At 37.6% G+C, this 17,282-nt stretch overlaps 1 protein-coding gene across 1 annotated transcript in view; it reads left to right on the top strand.

Annotated features, from left to right (window-relative positions):
- The window catches only part of MYO9A (myosin IXA), a 331,403-nt gene that overhangs the window by 203,077 nt on the left and 111,044 nt on the right, over window positions 1–17,282 (top strand). The window contains exons 17-19 of the mRNA XM_008571047.1: window positions 1,445–1,588; window positions 2,781–2,820; window positions 10,667–10,789. Coding sequence (XP_008569269.1) covers window positions 1,445–1,588; window positions 2,781–2,820; window positions 10,667–10,789 — 307 coding nt within the window. The remainder of the gene's footprint in view (window positions 1–1,444; window positions 1,589–2,780; window positions 2,821–10,666; window positions 10,790–17,282) is intronic.

Raw genomic sequence — 17,282 nt, 5'->3', positions numbered from 1 at the left:
ACTCTTCCTATCTAGCTATAATTCTGTATCCTCCTATTTCCCCTCCTGCCTAGTTGGTGCTAAATCAATACTTAAAAATGATCGAATAAATGTATATTTCTACTACATTTTCATTTGTGTGATAGTGTTTTTAATTTTCAAGAATTCTTTGTTATTAATTTTGATTTGTTAATGTTTATTTCTTATAGCATCTTGTTCTTATTTTATAAATGAAATGTTTTTGCTCTTCTCTCTAAGGATATTAATGATAGCTTTTTTTGACATTTTCTTTTCCCTATCTGGACTTTTTTTCCCTTCAAGTTTATTTATTTTTTTTTTTGGTGCCCGTGTTTCATGCTAGGGGCTTTCTTCAGATGTGTAGTGAATATTGGTCATCTGTTCATATCTAAGATTGAGACACTGAAAAGCTGTTGGGAATCTCTGATCAATTCGGTGGGTGTTGTCAATACCTGGAACATATCATTATCTTTTCCTTTTGGGCAGGTCAGATTTTTAGAAATAAATTCCCATAAGAATTTATTTTAACTTTCTGTCTGGGGTATACAATCCCAGCTGCCATCATGCTAGGAGCCTACTGGTGAGAGGACTGGAACCTTTGTTGTCAATATATAGTATTTCTGTCCTTACTCATGCATGGTGCTACCCAGTATCTTCTCTTTCATCCTCTTGCATAGGTAAAGGAGGAACAGTCAAAGCCTGAGAAAGCAAAACATTTTTCATGTCTCAAAGATGTATTGCTGTTTTTTTTTAGTATATTCTCTTTATTATTAAGTGTTAATTCCTTTAAAAATTGTTATTAGTGTTTTTGTGGATTTTTGGAGGCATCCAAATATGTATTCATTTTTTCTTTACCTGGAAAGCCCTCCATTAACTCTTATATCATAATCACTGATGATCTTATCTGTTCTTTCCTGTATCTCCAATGCCTAGAAGAGTGGTCAGCCCGTAGTAGGAGCTTAGTAACTTTGGTGGGTGTTTGAGTAGTAAGTGTGTGGGAATGAGACTTCTCTGAAGGAAATTAGATATTTCATAGGATGGGATGGCCTATTAGGATTATAAATTCCTACAGCAGCATTTGGAAGTTCTAAAATATTCAAAGAGAAAAGCTATTACACTATAATACATTATATTGTTTGCCAATTGCTGAATTGTTGAATGATAACAAAATAGGTAAAGATGTCAGCTATATAATGTGCTCATCTACATGCACATTTGTATGTGAATATGTGAGAATCCATAGAAATTTTTTGTTCTGAATGAGTAAAAAGTCAGTCCCAAATGATTAGTAATTATTCTGATAAAATAATTTTCTTCTGGTTTAGCATTTTTTCCTAAATTTTAAATTTATTATTTAATGTTTTATTTTGCTTATTTAAGCAATATAGAGAGCATTAATTAGAGATGTTTTAATTAACTAAAGCAAGTTGTACTATTTCTTTTGCAGTGATTCATTTGATATTGCCTGGAATGTCAGAGGTGGGATTCGCCAGAGAAGACTATCAAATAGCAGCTCCTTGCTTGATAAAGATGGAATATTTGCTAATTCAGCTAGCAGCAAACTCCTGGAGAGAGCCCATGGAATACTCACGTCAGTATTGATCAGTAATTTGGGTTGCATTTTTATGACTAGCTTAAAATTTCTGGCTGAAAAAATGAAGAGAGGAGATGGCTAAAGCATTATTTTCATGGGTAGAATTTTGACTGAAACAAGACTCAAAAGTTTTTACTCAGTATTTATTTTGGAGATGAATTCTTTGTTCTTTAATAGACTCTACTTCCAAAGAAAGAAAAAATTATCTCTTTTAGAATTCCCAGTCTTTACTACAATTGTCCTTTACTTTTGGCTGTCCTAACAAATTGGGCCTGAAAATCTCCTATCAATGGCAAATGGGACCATATATATAAAACACTTATTTAAGCCTGCCATTCTTCATTACCTGATCATAGAACTGGTTTGAGGACATTGATATAGCCAAACCTGGTGGACCAGTAAAAAGTTCTTAGTTACCAGCATTACCACTTTTCAGATACTTCCCAAGCATGTTTTTTGACCTCTAGCTATAGGTATGAGTGAGCTGGATTTCTTATTCCCTATCTAAATAATTTCTTAAAATTATTAATAGACTCTATTTATGTGGGTCTTGCTCTACTCCAGAAATGTGCATTAACTCATTTAATCCTCACAACAATTCTAATAGGTAGGTGGTATTATCATCCTTATTTTAGATTATTATGTAATGAAACAAAGGCTTAGCAAGGTTAAAATCATACCTTAGTAGGTGGTAGACCTTAGTGCAGGTCTTTCTAACTTCCCAGCCCATATTCATAAGCATTGGGCTTTATAAAACCATAACAAATTTAAAGATAAAAAAGACAATTTAAATGTGATACTGAGTTGTGAATAAGGAAAACGAAAGAATGGAAGAGAAGAATTTTTAATTTTCAAAAATGGAAGATAATGTTTTGGTGAAAAGTACATTTTAAAAATTCATGAAATAATTCTTCCATAGGTATAAGAAAGCAGAGCCCTACTAACATGTCAGGAAATGAAACATTAGCCTAAATCTGCTTATATCTGTATTACAGTGCAGGCATCTCTTCCCCCTTTTCTTTTTCTTGTTTACCCTTCCTATCCTAAAGGGGCTTGCTTGGTTGAATCAGATGCTTTCATATAGAGGACCCACATTCTTAGAAATGGGTATATAATCTGTTGTTTCAGTAGAGACCTTGATATCATTCATTTCTGCAGTTGATTTTTAATGAATGATTTCTTTCTCTAGGAGAAACAAAAACTTCAGATCCAAACCTGCCCTTCCAAAGGTGAGTATTATGAAAAAATTTTTTTTATTGATGCCCTACTACATAAGTATTTTTTTATTACTCTTGCAAACAGTCTTTATAAATCAAAGACAGGAAATACCTTATTTATATCAAAGATAGAGATTGTTTTCACTTAGTTGAATCCATTTTAGAAATAACACTGGCTGTTATTAAATGGCCGAGCATAATGATTTAGTTAAATATTTATTTGTGATATATACCATTTTTTATTGTTTTAAAAGCTCCTGAATATAAATATAAATTTTTGTTTAGTAATTACATCTTTATGTAAGATCTTTTCTTTTGTCCTCAAACCAAAGTAAGATCAAAATCTGAGTTTTTCCTGATTTTAAAATAATTTCTAATTATGCTTATCTAATCCTCATCATCTATAACAGGAGTTAGTCAAAATTTTATGTAAAGGGACAGATAGTCTTTGCCGGCATATGCTATCTGTTGCAACTACTTAGTTCTGCTGTTGTAGCACAAGTGCAGCTATAGCCAATATGTAATTGAAACAGTGTGACTGCATTCCAGTAGATACTTATGGACACTGAAACTTGAATGTAATATCATTCTTCACATGCCATGAAATATTATTCTTGTGATTTTTTTTCTACCCATATAAATCATGTAAAAATAGGCAGGATTTGTTGCACAGGCTGTAGTTTGCCTACAGCAGTCTATACTGTTTATGCAGAGATGGCATTCCAAAATTATTTACTGAATTTGCTAAAGGAAAAATAACCTTTTAGTGAGTGTTTTCTTCTCTTTTACCTTCCCAAAGAAGCAATCCTGTAACTTATAACCTGTTAATGAATTTAAAAGTTTTAAAGAACTGACAATTAGCTATTCATTCTCCTATGACTCTCTAGTTTTAAGAAACAAGAACATGAATCTGTCTTTTTTTTTTTTTTTTCTCCTTTTTGTCTTTTTTCGTGACCGGTAACGGGCTCGCAACCCTCGGTGTCACGCCCGTACCGCGACCGGCAACGGGATCGTAACCCTCAGTGTTGAGCCCGCACTGCGCTCAGCCAGTGAGCGGACCGGTCTCTATATGGGTTCCGAACCCTCAGCGGGAGCGCCGCCGCGCTCCCAAGTGCCGCACTCAACCAAGTGCGCCACCGGGCCGGCCCAACATGAATCTGTCTTTATTAATTTCTTCTACTTAAGTGACTTTATGTTGGCCAAAGGCTATATGGGTTCCGAACCCTCAGCGGGAGCGCCGCCGCGCTCCCAAGCGCCGCACTCAACCAAGTGCGCCACCGGGCCGGCCCAACATGAATCTGTCTTTATTAATTTCTTCTACTTAAGTGACTTTATGTTGGCCAAAGAAAATTTAATGTACTGCTGATGTGATTTCTGATAGCGGTGAATATTGTTTTAAAGCACAAAGAAAACTTATTTAAGTGGTTTGTAATTATGTTCTTATTTTGGGAAGATGTGAAGAAAAAGAGAGACCACATTTGTTATCAAACATCTTTGTATGTTCATTTGTCTTCCTTTTTCCTTCACTGTCTCTTTAATCTTTTAGTATTTGAGTGCCACCTCTGGGCATAGCTCTTTGCACTGTTCTTTTTATTTTCCTCAGATGGATAACTTCTCATTAAACTTCATATCATAGCCAACACGAATATGATACATTCATTTGAAATAAATAATTCCAATCAATCACAGGAATTCTCTTTGTCTTTTTAAATTAAATGTAGCTATTTTTTGTTTATTTTCATATGCTTTATAGATTCTTATATATATTTAATATTAGAGAGGCAACATGATAACCTATGAGAGGATAGACTTTGGAGTCAAACTGACCTACATTAAAGTTATGGATCTGTTACTTGCTGTGTGATTTTTGCAGTAAGTTCTCTAACTTGTCTTAACCTCTCTCCTCAAATGTAGTATGGGAGATAATAAGTTCGGATTAAATATGTGTATTTGGTACACTGTTAGCAGTTAATAAATTATAAGTGTTTTCCTTCATATTCGCTACCAGAACATTTAGAGTGAATATGTTGCTTATTTGTGTACATACATACATACATGCTTGGTGTATGGTTTGTTTAGTAACCTGACATTTCTTTTTCTTTTGCTCTTTTGTGAGATCTTTAGCCTATTTTGTAAACTTGCTATATGAAGCATTATTGCATGCAGCCGTACAACTTTTATAGTTACTGGTTTAAGATTCAGTCACTTGTATTAAGGGCATCTCCAGCCCTTCATTTTATTTATACAAGTGTGATTCAGAATGCTATATTTTTATTACAATCCTGAAGGATTAAACATAGGCAAACATTTAACAAATGTTTCTAACAGCCCGTGGCCCTTTATTAATATAGCTGTGGCTTTATTTTTGTTTTTTTGTTGTTGTTTTGCTTTGTTTTCTTAATATAGCAGCTTTATTTACAATAGACCAAAACTGGAAGCAACCCAAGTGTTCATCAACAGGAGATTGAATAAACAAACTGTTGTGTATACATATAATGGAATACATAACTCACTGACAAAAAAATAATGAACTGTTAATACATAACAGCAAGAATGGATCTCAAAATTATTACACAAGAGTAGATATAAACTAATATATAGTGACACAGAACAAAGAGGTGGCTCTAAACTAACACACAAGCATTTCTAGGGGCCACACCTCCTTGGATCAGAGCAGAAAGATGCCTATAACACATACCTTCCAGTTTCTCCCTGGACGGGATTTGTCTGCACACTTTTTCAACTGCTGCTTGAGGATCAGGTTCCCATCTAGCCTGCATCTGGAAGCCAACAGGGCAGACTAACAGTACACCTTTGGGCGCCTGAATGGGAGTTCAGGCACTTACTGGGCCTTTTCCCTTGCCTTGCTTTAGTGATAAAGCTAGGTGTGTAGATTCTTCCTGGAAGACATTTTTCTACACATTGAGTGCCCCAACTTCTACATCTCCCACCCAAGGGATGGCCTCCATAACCACCTAGCTCTGGGAGTTGACAGGGCTCTGAATTCCCAACTCTCCTTAGAGCACAGAAAACAAAAAAGTAAACATTCACCAGGCCCACTTTCACCCACTATCTCTCCATGATGAGAGGATACATTCTGCAGTAAAGTGCAGATATTTGCCACAAATCCTGTTCCTGGCTTACTACAGAGAGGGTAAGAGATAAACTCCTGCTCTCATCTTCACCCTGAGGATAGAAAGAACTGGAACAAGCACGTAACACCCCAGCCTTTCCAACTGCATCTAGAGGTATTGGCTTGTCTCTCATCTGTCTCTAGGTCCTAACAGAACTTGGCATATCCTAATCTCCTGGGAGCCACTGAAAACAGAGACAGCAGTTTGGACAAACACAAAGACTTGATAGGCACCTTAGAGTCTCTGGCCAGAGTGATTGGTGAGGTCCTACTTCCATATGAGGCCAGTCTGATAGGACTGAAAGAGGCTGTTCTGTTATCTAGCGTGCAGAAACCAACAGAGAGAGTAAAGAAAAATGAAGAAATAGGGAATTGTGTTTCAAATAGAAGAACAAGATTAATGTTCAGAAACTGACTCTAAAGAAATGGAGATACATGATTTATCTGCCTTCATGACCTGATTGCCCCCCAAAGGTCCCACATTTTAGTACTATTACATTGGGGTTTAAGTTTCAACATATGAACTTTGGGGGACACAAACATTGAGACCATAACAAGCAATATCTTATTAGTTCACTTTGTGTCTATAACCTTGCACAGCAAGCAATAAATTATGAAAAAAGAATGATTAATCAAGCTTAATAAACTAAACAAAGATGATAGATTTAAGAAAGGAATCAAGTAGGTGATGAACAAGAGCCTTAAGAAAGGAATTAACTTGATATTCCTTTTCCTCTAGATCTATGGCTTTTCCCCCCTTGTCCTACTTTATCTTTTCTGTAAATCTTAGTAACCCTCAAATTATCATTTATTTTTATAATGTCCTAGTAGCTTTTTCTTGAATGCAGTGTATCCCTAGCACTTACAACAGAACCTGATCTGTAGTAATCACTCTGTGAATATTTGTTGATCAATCAGGTTAGGTGAGATTTATGAGCAGAGTTCTGGTCTCCAGTTGCTGAGGAAAGCATTGTTCAAAATTCATTTGTTGCTAACCATTCATTCAAACTAATATTTATTGATTAACTACTATGTACCAGACGCTGTTTTAGAAATTGTAGGTATAGGGATGAACTATATGCTCAGATACACTCTCTTAGAGCTTATCTTCTAGAGAAGAAAAAGAGAATATACAAATAAACAAATACATAAGAAGATAATTCAAATAATTTAGATGATATTATAGGCAAAGAGGAAAATTAAGTGACATGTATTTGACATAGAGGTGTGCTATTTTTTTGGTATGTAAGAAAGAACATTCTGAGAAAGTGACATTTAAACTGCAAATTGAATACTGGGTAAAACCAAGCTTTGTGAACGTCTGGCTATAGAGTTCCAAGCAAATGAAAACGTTGGAAAGACTCTGGGGCCAGAATGAATGTGCATGTTTCTTTGTTTGTTTGTTTTACTTTTGCAATAAACTCCTTAACATAAAAGATGTTTTCTGGGCCAGCCCTGTGACGCACTGGAGAGTGCGCCGCTTGGGAGTGCGGCAGCGCTCCTGCCGAGGGTTCGGATCCCATGTGGAGATCGGTTCCCGCTCACTGGCTGAGCGCGGTGCGGGCGCAACACCGAGGGTTGCAATCCCGTTGCCAGTCCCTGGAATGGGCGTGACACCGAGGGTTGTGATCCTGTTACCGGTCAGTAAAAAAGACAAAAAGGAAAAAAAAAAAGATGTTTTCTTATAGTTATTTAATTTACATATTCTGTATGGTGCTTTTTCCCATAGTGACAAACATTTAGTAATTAATTTTACCATACCTTTAGATATGGATTATAAAACTAAAACATTATTTCCAAGGTCTTTTGCTCATTGGTATATTAAATGGGGGAAACTAATCATTTTAGGTTCCAGTGCTAATTTGTTTTTACTTAAGAATAACCTATAAGTATTTTAATTGAATCTTGACTAGTATGTAAAATTATTTTTTATGAATATACAATGAACCTTCCTGTGAAAGTTTTAAAACGCTAATAAAAATAAAGTAACCCCCCCCCCAAAATTCAGCACATATGCCATTTTACTTTTATTTATTTTAATTTTTTGAATCAAAATTGATTATACATGTTTTTGGGGTTGAATATTGAGATCAATGTTGATTAAATCAATATTACTAGCATATATATTGTTACAAATTGTAATTATTCTTTATGTCCCTTGTCCAATCTCTCCCCTTCCCCCATTCTCTCCCCCTCCCCCCTCTAATTGCCCTAGATTTCGTCTCTCCTTCTGAAAGAATAATGGTTACTCTGTTAATTTGTTGCCTAGATGATCTGTCCAATGCTGAGAGATGTGATCAGGTCCCCCAATATTATCATAGAGCAGATGCTTCTCTTGTCACTCTGAAATGGGTTTTGTGGAAAGAGACACCCTCTTCTTTTCTTTGTCTCTGCTGGTGACTCTCCTTGTGTGAATGCACTCCAGTGGTTGGCGGACCATTTGCGTGGTGGTTGTGGCGACTAGTGGCTTTTGCAGCAGCCATGTTTATTACGGTGGCTGTGGTGGGCCACCCACATGGAGGTGCTGTTTTGGTATTCTCCTTGGCACTGGCGGTATGCCTGGTTGTGGGGTGTGTTTGGTCCCCTTCTCCATGCCTCTGGTCCCTGGGCAGGCCCCAAGGTGCTGGCTTGGTGTGCCTGGTTGTGGGAGGGTGGTCTGGTCCCTTTCTCCATGCCCTGGGACCGCGGGCAGGTCCCGAGGCTCTGCCTTGGTGTGCCTGGTTGTGGGAGAGAGGTCCGGTCACCTTCTCCATGCCCCAGGTCCCCGGGTGGGTTCCAAGGTGCTGGCATGTTGTACCTGGTTGTGGGAAAGAGGTCCAGTCCCCTTCTCCATGCCCCGGGTCCCTGGGTGGGCTCTGAGTTGCTGGCATGTTGTGCCTGGTTGTGGGAGAGAGGTCTGGTCCCCGACTCCATACCCCAGGTCCCTGGGTGGGCCCCAAGTCGCTGGCTCAGTGTGCCTGGCTGTGGGAGAGAGGTCCAGTCCCCTTCTCCATGCTTTGGTTCCCCAGGCGGGCCCTGAAGCGCTGGCTCAGTGTGCCTGGTTGTGGGAGAGAGGTCCGTTCCCCTTCTCTTTGCCTCGGGTCTCCGGGTAGTCCCCAAGGTGCTGGCATGGTGTACCTGGTTGTGGGAGGGCGGTCCAGTCCCTTTCTCCATGCCTCATGTTCCTGGGTGGGCCCTGAAGCTCTGGCACGGTGTGCCTGGTTGTGGGAGAAAGGACCACTCCCTTTCTTCTTGCCTCTGGTCCCCGGGTGGGTTCCGAGGTGCTGGCATGTTGTGTCTGGTTGTGGGAGGGTAGTCCAGTTCCCTTCTCCATATCCCAGGTCCCTGGGTGGGCCCCAAGGCACTGGCTCAGTGTGCCTGTTGTGGGACAGAGGTCCAGTCCCCTTCTCCATGCCCTGGGTCCCTGGGTGGGCCCCAAGGTGCTGGTGTGGTGTACAGGGTTGTCAGAGAGAGGTCCGTCCCCCTTCTCCTTGCCTCGGCTCCCTGGGCAGGCCCCAAGGTGCTGGCATGGTGTGCCTGGTTGTGGGAGAGGGGTCTGGTCCCCATATCCGAGCCTCCGGTTCCCAGGCAGGCCCCAAGGTGCTGGTGGTGTGCCTGGGCCAGAACTAATTTTTGTCCTTTGCTTCTAACATGGGGGAACTTCCTGTGGGAACCAGTATTTGAGCTGTGTGGTTGTTTAAATTGCTTCTTTGCTGCTGTTTCCCTAGGGAAGGCTTTTTGTGCAGCTCAGGGTTTAATGGTTGATCTTATAGGTACTTCCAGCTCTCCAGAGACCCGGTGGATCTGTGTTTTGTAGAATCTCTGATCTGGGCCTGAGTTTTTTCATCAAAGTGCACCCCCATGCAATTCTGCATTCCTAACCAGTCTCCTCTGAGTGGTCCTGTGCTGACTGGGGGGCAGATCGGCTGTCCCTGCTGTGTGCCAGAGTTCTCCCAGGGGGTGCATCTCCCCCACCGCCTGTGCTCCAAACACTTCCCATGGGATGGGCCCTGCGCCGGTCCCTTGCAATGACTCACCAGCCTCTTAATGGCTCCCTTTTTTCCGTTGTTCTGGCTCCTCACTCCTGCGTGGGACAGTGGGAGCCCTATTAGTGGTTTTGCTGTCCTGGGAGCCGCCAAGGCCCTCTTCTCTCTTGCTGCCTCCAAGTAACTCCATCTGAAGGGCACAGCTGCAGCTTCTGCCAGCTCCCACTCCATGCCCTCATCAGCTCGAGCCTTGTGGTTTAATCCATTGATCCTGAAGAAGCTGCTACAACTGTTGCTTGAGGGCTAAGCTGCATTTACGGTAGTTGCAGTGACAACACAAATGTCCTGCACCTTGCCTCTCAACATTCACAAAAGTAGTGCCTGGATGCTGGGACCACCGAAAACTAAACTACCTTTTTGTGTATTTTTGTTAGCAGAAACAGAAGTAATAGCCAGATTCTCTGCTTCAGTTATACCTTCCCAGTTTCACATCTGTGCTTTTGATTGGTGAGCTTAAGTCACATCCAGAACTTTAGATGAAAGAGAGTTCAGGAAACTTGGTTTTCTTTTTAGCTTTCTAGCTTCTACAGGAAGGCAGAAGGAGAGAAGAATGGAGTTGAATATCAATCTCCCATATTCATCATAGTCGTAAGATAGGAAATGATCATATAGCTAGGAAATGATGAAAACTGGCTGAGAATTGTTTTGCTTATTCTTCGACTAATTTATGTGAACAATGTCTTTTTTCCCTTCTTTTCAGCACTTGCTAGAGGTAAATTCTTTAAAGCACCTGACAAACCTGACCCTACAGGATCGCATTACCAAGTCTCTTCTTCATTTGCACAAGAAGAAGAAACCTCCCAGCATCAGTGCTCAGTTTCAGGTTATTTACTATTTTACTTATATCAAATTAGAATCTGTTTCTTTCAGGTTATCATTGAGAGGTCAGAGTGATCTGTAAGATACTTGAATGGGATATGATTCATGGGACTAAAAAGGCATATTTTAATGGTCATTTTGGAAAGAAGTTCCAGAGATGGTAAAAAAAAAGTCAGCTGCCTTTGTTGTTTATCCATATATCTCTGGATATATCCCAGAGAGTAATTCATTATTTTCAGTGTGAGGACAAAAGAAAAAAATAGATATTATAAATAAAATCTGACTTTAAACCCTACTGCCCAGATATAGTCACTATTATTAGCATAATTATGTATGTTTTTTTCTACTTTAACTTCATTCTGCTGCCATTATTATTTAACCAAATGAGAGTAGGTGTTCTTTTCTGTGTGTTTATTTTAGTTTTATATATAAAGAATCCAGTTCCTTTTTCTTGGCATTTAGAAATAAATATAGTAATAATAAATTAACCAAGTAACTTCCAGAATAACTGTTTTCAAAATACTTTTTAAATTACCTTTTTTATTCTCAAATTATTTCTCTCTAAAGTTCTATTTATTTGATAGATATTTATGTAAATAAGCAGAAAATCTGGTGGGTAACAATGCTTTGCATAATTTTACTCTATCTCTTGTTTATATCACAGAAGCAGTGTTCACTGTTAACTAAAAATTTCCTTATCTATGGTAGCTATGTTAACACTTTTTTAAAACCTCCTTTTTAAGCCAGGTTGTTGGAACATAAATTATCTAGTATGTCATTGTATGTGATCTTGTTTGAGTTATAAGCATAGTCCTTCAAATTGTGGGTTGGAAATGCCTTTTATTTTAGATAACTTTCACCATAGAACTACAGAATAATTTGAATCTGTGAAGGCTGTTTGGTCAGATACTTTTTTTTTTTAAGGAAAGCAAGAGAAAAGGAAAGCAAGACCAAAGACCCAAATAACTTATTGTGTGCTAATAATTAGCTTAAAGGAAAGGCAATTAATGAAATCTCTGCCATGAATTTAAAAAAATCCTTTATAATTAATAATATTATGCGTTAATGGCATTTGGTTGTAAGTAAAAAGAATAGGATGTGTGGCTTGGGCAAGTCTGTCTGTTCCTAGGTGCTGTCCTGACATTTCAAAGTTTGGCTGTTTGTAGATTTAGAAATGCGAAGATTGAATGAGTTATAGGTAAAAAATCATATTAAGTTATAAACACTCCTATGTAAAGCAGAATCTAGGTTTATTAATACACAACATAAATATGAGCCATAAACAGACTTGATACTATTGTTAGTTAATTAGCGTATTTCACTCAATTAGCAAATCAACATGAGAAGCCAAATTCTGGTCAAAAGGTAATTTGTTGAGCTTGGTATCTGAAAAGGGGGTATTAATCTCATAATCATAAAGGGTAGAATCATAAAGCTATTAAGTGTCCTTTGTTTTGTCACTTTAGATCTTTTATATGTGCCTTATATATCAAAATCATTCTTTAATTTGAAGAGTAGAATATAGCTACTGCAATAAACACTTAATTATAATCACAATCCTATGTTGACCCTGAAAATCCCCCCAAGTTCAGGAATTTCAGATATTTTCAATGTATACTTGTGTATTTAATTTTTGCAAAAGAGTTATCTTTAATGTTTCTAAAAGATTGCTAAATTATTACCAAAGTAATAAATTAATTTTTGATTATTTAGAAAATGTGTATGAGCAAAAAAAATCAAAATCATCTATCTTCCTGAGATAATGACTAATATACTGTATTTTCTAGGCCCTTTCGTAAATATTTACACATATGCAATATCTAATTTACACATATGCAGTGTCTAAGTTTTCCTCCAATGATTCTGTAAGATAAAGCTGTATACAGGTGAGGAAACTGAATAACAGCTAAGGAAATTGTAAATGGTGGAGATGAGTGGCACCCAGGTGTCTTTGACTCCATGTTCTTCCTATGAATTGTTTATTTTCATCAGAATGAAATCATAGAACTCACAAGGGTTAAGTGATACAGGAATGGCTCTTCTGCTATAAGCAACCAGAAAGCTGGGCAAAAGATATGAATCAAATGTTTTTCTGATATTAGACAATAAGCATTTTAGGACTCTGACCTCTGAAAAAAGGGAACTAAATGAGGAAAGCCCCAGGTTAATTTCTGAAGGCAGTTTGTTATACAGCTCAGGAAGAGGGAATCCAAATAAATGTCAGTGGTCCTCCTAATTGAAGAGATGGAGATAGAGAGATAGAAGCAGCTAGAATTTGTGGGGCACAGTAATGGAGAGGAGGAAGCTGCATGAAGAGAAAGAGCTAGAGATCTGCTGAGGGGGTCTCCTTGAGTGTATGGCTGATTTCTGATCTGTGCATATGCAGGTTAAAACTCCATGAGACTGGGGAAAGAACCACCAGAATCCTGTAGGCCTAACAATTTCTGATACTTATACAGGACTAGAGGAATAATTTTTTTCCCACCGCCTGGAGTGGGGTGACCTGTTGTACATGGGACATTAGGTAGAGTGCTCAGAAAGACATTGCTTTAGTAATGGGACTGAAATAGTCCTAGTGTAAAAAAAAAAAAAAAGTCCTAGTGTAAAAGCTGCTCTAGCCCTGCCCTCACAAAGCTTAAAAGCAAGTCTTGAAAGAATCAACCTGATCCTATGTAATTTAAGTGCATACCAGGAAAAATGTCTGTCACTCTTTAAAGGAATACAACAAAGTCCAGCAATGTAAAACACAATGTCCTGCATCTAATCAGAATTTACTAGGCATGCTAAAGTCAGGGAAAAAATAACCCATAACACGGGGGTGTGGGGGTGGAAATCAGTCATTAGAAACAGACCTAAAAATGACAGAGATGGTAGAAATAATAGGGAATATTCCAGAATAGCTATTATATGTCTTTTAAATATGCCCAAGAATATAGCACATGAATGTGATGAGAAAAAAATAGATATCTTATTGAAAAGAGACAAAAGAATCTCTGGATGCTGCCCCAGGAGAGGGAGCTGTCATTCCCCTCCTCTCATCTACTTCCTGTTTTAACCAATAAAGGCTATTTATTACATTAAAAAGAAAAAAAAGAACACATGAAAAAGACTGAAATGGAACTTTTAGAAATTAAAAAAATGTAATATTTGACAGTAACAATAAGCTAGATAGGGTTAATATCCATTAGACAGTTCAGAAGTAATGCATTTGAAGTCATATTTAATTGAAAACAAAGCTCAGGGAAGGGATGAAAACACACAAGCCCAGAGAGAAATAACAAAGATGGAAAGGAAAAAAAAAGAAAGAAAGAAAGAAAGAAAATAGGATTGATAAATGGTGGGACAATATCAGGTAGTCTAACATAGGTATAATTGGAATCTCAGAAGGAGAGGAAAGAGAGGAAGGTGTAGAAAAACATTTGAAGAAATAATGACCAAAGTATTTTCTGATTTCATGAATCTCAAGCAGAACAAACAAAAACACACCAAGGTACATCATATCAAATTGCTAAAACCAGTTAAAAAGAGAGCATTTTAAACATGGCCAGAGGGAGAAAAGACATATTAATGTACAATGAAATGAGGACAGGAATAACAGTTCACTTCTCGTCAAAAACTATAAAAGTCAGGAGACAAGAGACTGATATCTTTAAAAGGCTGAAAAGAAAAAAATTGTCACTTTAGAATTGTTTTTTTTTTTTTTTTTTTTTTTTTTTTTTTGCTCTGGCTGATTGGTCTGGGGATCCAAACCCTTGACCTTGGTGTTATCAACACCATGCTCTACCCAACTGAGCTAACTGCCAAGCCCTTTCATTCTAGTATTCTATAAATAGTCAATGTCTTTTAAAAATGAAGGATAAATAGAGACTTTTTCAGAGAAAAAAGTTGAGAGAATTTATTGTTAACAGATCTACAATACCAGAAATATTAAACGTGGAAGAAAAACAGCAAGAAAACTACATGGAAGTTTGAATCTACACAAAACATGAATAGTGCCAGGATGATAGAAATATAGCTAAGTATAAAAAATAAGTTTTTTCTTCTTTTAATCTTTTAAAAACTTAATAGGCTGTAGAAAGCAAAAATAATAGTATATTGTGAGATAGAAATAAAATATATGACAAAAGTATCATGAAAGAAGGGAACGGCTAAGTGAAAGTATCCTCTTGTAAAGTTTTTATAGTATACAGAAAATGGTATAACTATTTGAAAGTAAAGTAAAGGTGAAACCCTAGAGCAATCCTTAAAAAAAAAAATAGAAGAAGAGCTATAGGTTTTAAGCTAATAGAACTATAATGGAATAATAAAAAAATAATCAAAAAGAAAAGACAGGAAAAAGAAAGATCAGATTGACAAATAGAAATAAGTAGCAAGATGGTAGATACTATGTATATTTTCTTCATTATTTTAACCTTTTGGTAAATTCCCACCCTCACTGTACTCTGGAGCATTCCCTTGTGAGAGTTTGTCTCACACAAGCAAATGTTAGTTTTTTTTTTTTTTTGTCTTTTGTCTTTTTTCCGTGTCCGGCAACGGATCACAACCCTCAGTGTTGCCCCCGTGCCGGACCGCGGACCGGCAACGGGATCGCAGCCCTCGGTGTTGCTCCCGCACCTCGCTCAGCCAGTGAGCGGGAACCGGTCCGTATATGGGATCCGAACCCTCGGACGGGAGCGCCACCGCGCTTCCCAAGCGGCGCACTATCCAGTGCGCCACCGGGCCGGCCCGCAAATGTTAGTTTTTAATGAGTTAATCTCTTTGACCACCGAACTTTCATAGTTAAAGCTTTAAATTATGAGTGAGGTGTGATGCAAGCTGATCATAAAGCAAAGAACTGTGCTGTTTATGCATAGATCCATTGGTGAAAGTCTGGCCACTTCATACATATCGTGTCTCTACTCAATTAGTTTCTAAAAAGGAGTTTCGTGTCTTTCTCCTGATATATTTGGTCATGCATATACTGTTGCTGTTATATCTGCTGAAACCTGCTGGTAAAACTGCTGCCCTTCTCCTGGCCTGACAGGCCTGCCTGACCAGGTGCTCAGAGTCCCACGAGTTGGGTAATATAATCACCATTACATTGTTACTCAACATAGTCTTTTGCTTAAAGTGGTGGAAACACTATATTCTTCTCTTCCCTGGCCTAAGGGTCTTTATAATTTTAGGTATAAGGAAGATGTCAGATACATTAAGCTTGTTGTTTGTAAAAATTTGAATTCTCTGAGTAAATGCCCATTGGTTTGAAGAAATAACCCGCTTTTAGTTCTACCTCTGGAACTAAGAATTTAGTCATTATCCAAATTAAACCAAGCTGATTTTTATTCTCTGAACATGTATCTATAAAGTCTTCTGAAGTAGTTACATGTCACTTTTATAGTCAGAGAAAAAGATGTCTAAAAAAGAATATTTTTTAGAAAGACTGTTTGTTTGTAGCAGCAGGAAGCAGATTGATGGTAGCCTGGGGCTGTGGATAGAAATAGTTATTGCAAAGGGGCAGGAGGGAACTTTTTGGGGTGATAGAAGAGGTCTAAAACTGGATTGTGGGGATTGGTTGTACAGCTGTATAAATTTACTAAAACTTATTGATTTGTATACTGCAATGGGTACATTTTAATAGTGTGTAGATTTTATTTCACTAAAACTGTTAAAAACAAAAAGTCACCAATAAGAGAATGGAAGAGCAAGCCTTGGGGTTTGTGGATATACTTGTAATACATCTAAAAAAGGACTTGTATATGGAATATATAAGAACAACAAATCCATAGGATCCAGCAATCCCACTACTGGGTATATATGGAAAGGAACAGAAATCATCATTTTAAGGGATACTGACACCAATATGTTTAGTGCAGCTCTATTTACAATAGCCAAATATGGAACCAACCTAAATGTCCATGGATGGACAAGTGGGTAAGGAAAATATGGTATACATACACAATGTAATACTACCCAGCCATAAAAAAGAATACAATTCTGCCATTCACAGCAACATGGATGAGCTTGGAGAAAGTTATGTTAAGTGAAATAAGCCAGGCAGAGAAGAGAAATACCACATGATTTCATTTATAAGTGGGATCTAAGAAAGAAAGACTGTAATAAAATGCTGAACTTTCATAAGGAGAGAACTGACTCAGTTACTAGAAGTGGGAAAGGGGGAGAGGGGAATTAGGGAGTAATTGGATAAGGGACTCAAAAAGTGATTATGATTTGTAATGATGAATATGTTAATAATATTAATTTGATCATCACATACTGTACACAAATACTGATAGTCAACTCCGTACCCTATAAATATGTATAATCACAAATGAATGAATGAATGAATAAGTAAATAAATAAATACATAAATACATAAATACGAAAAAAAAAACAACAACAACAAATCAATTTTTAAAAAGACAACCTAATAGATAAATGGGCAAAAGTCTTGAACAGGCAGTTAACAAAAGATGATATCTAAAAGGCCAGTAAGCCTATCAAAAATCTGTTCAACATTA

This window comes from Galeopterus variegatus, unplaced genomic scaffold, assembly GCF_000696425.1.
Source record: "Galeopterus variegatus unplaced genomic scaffold, G_variegatus-3.0.2 Scaffold657, whole genome shotgun sequence".
Taxonomy (NCBI): Eukaryota; Metazoa; Chordata; class Mammalia; order Dermoptera; family Cynocephalidae; genus Galeopterus; species Galeopterus variegatus.
This window is presented reverse-complemented; position numbering and strand designations above follow the sequence as displayed.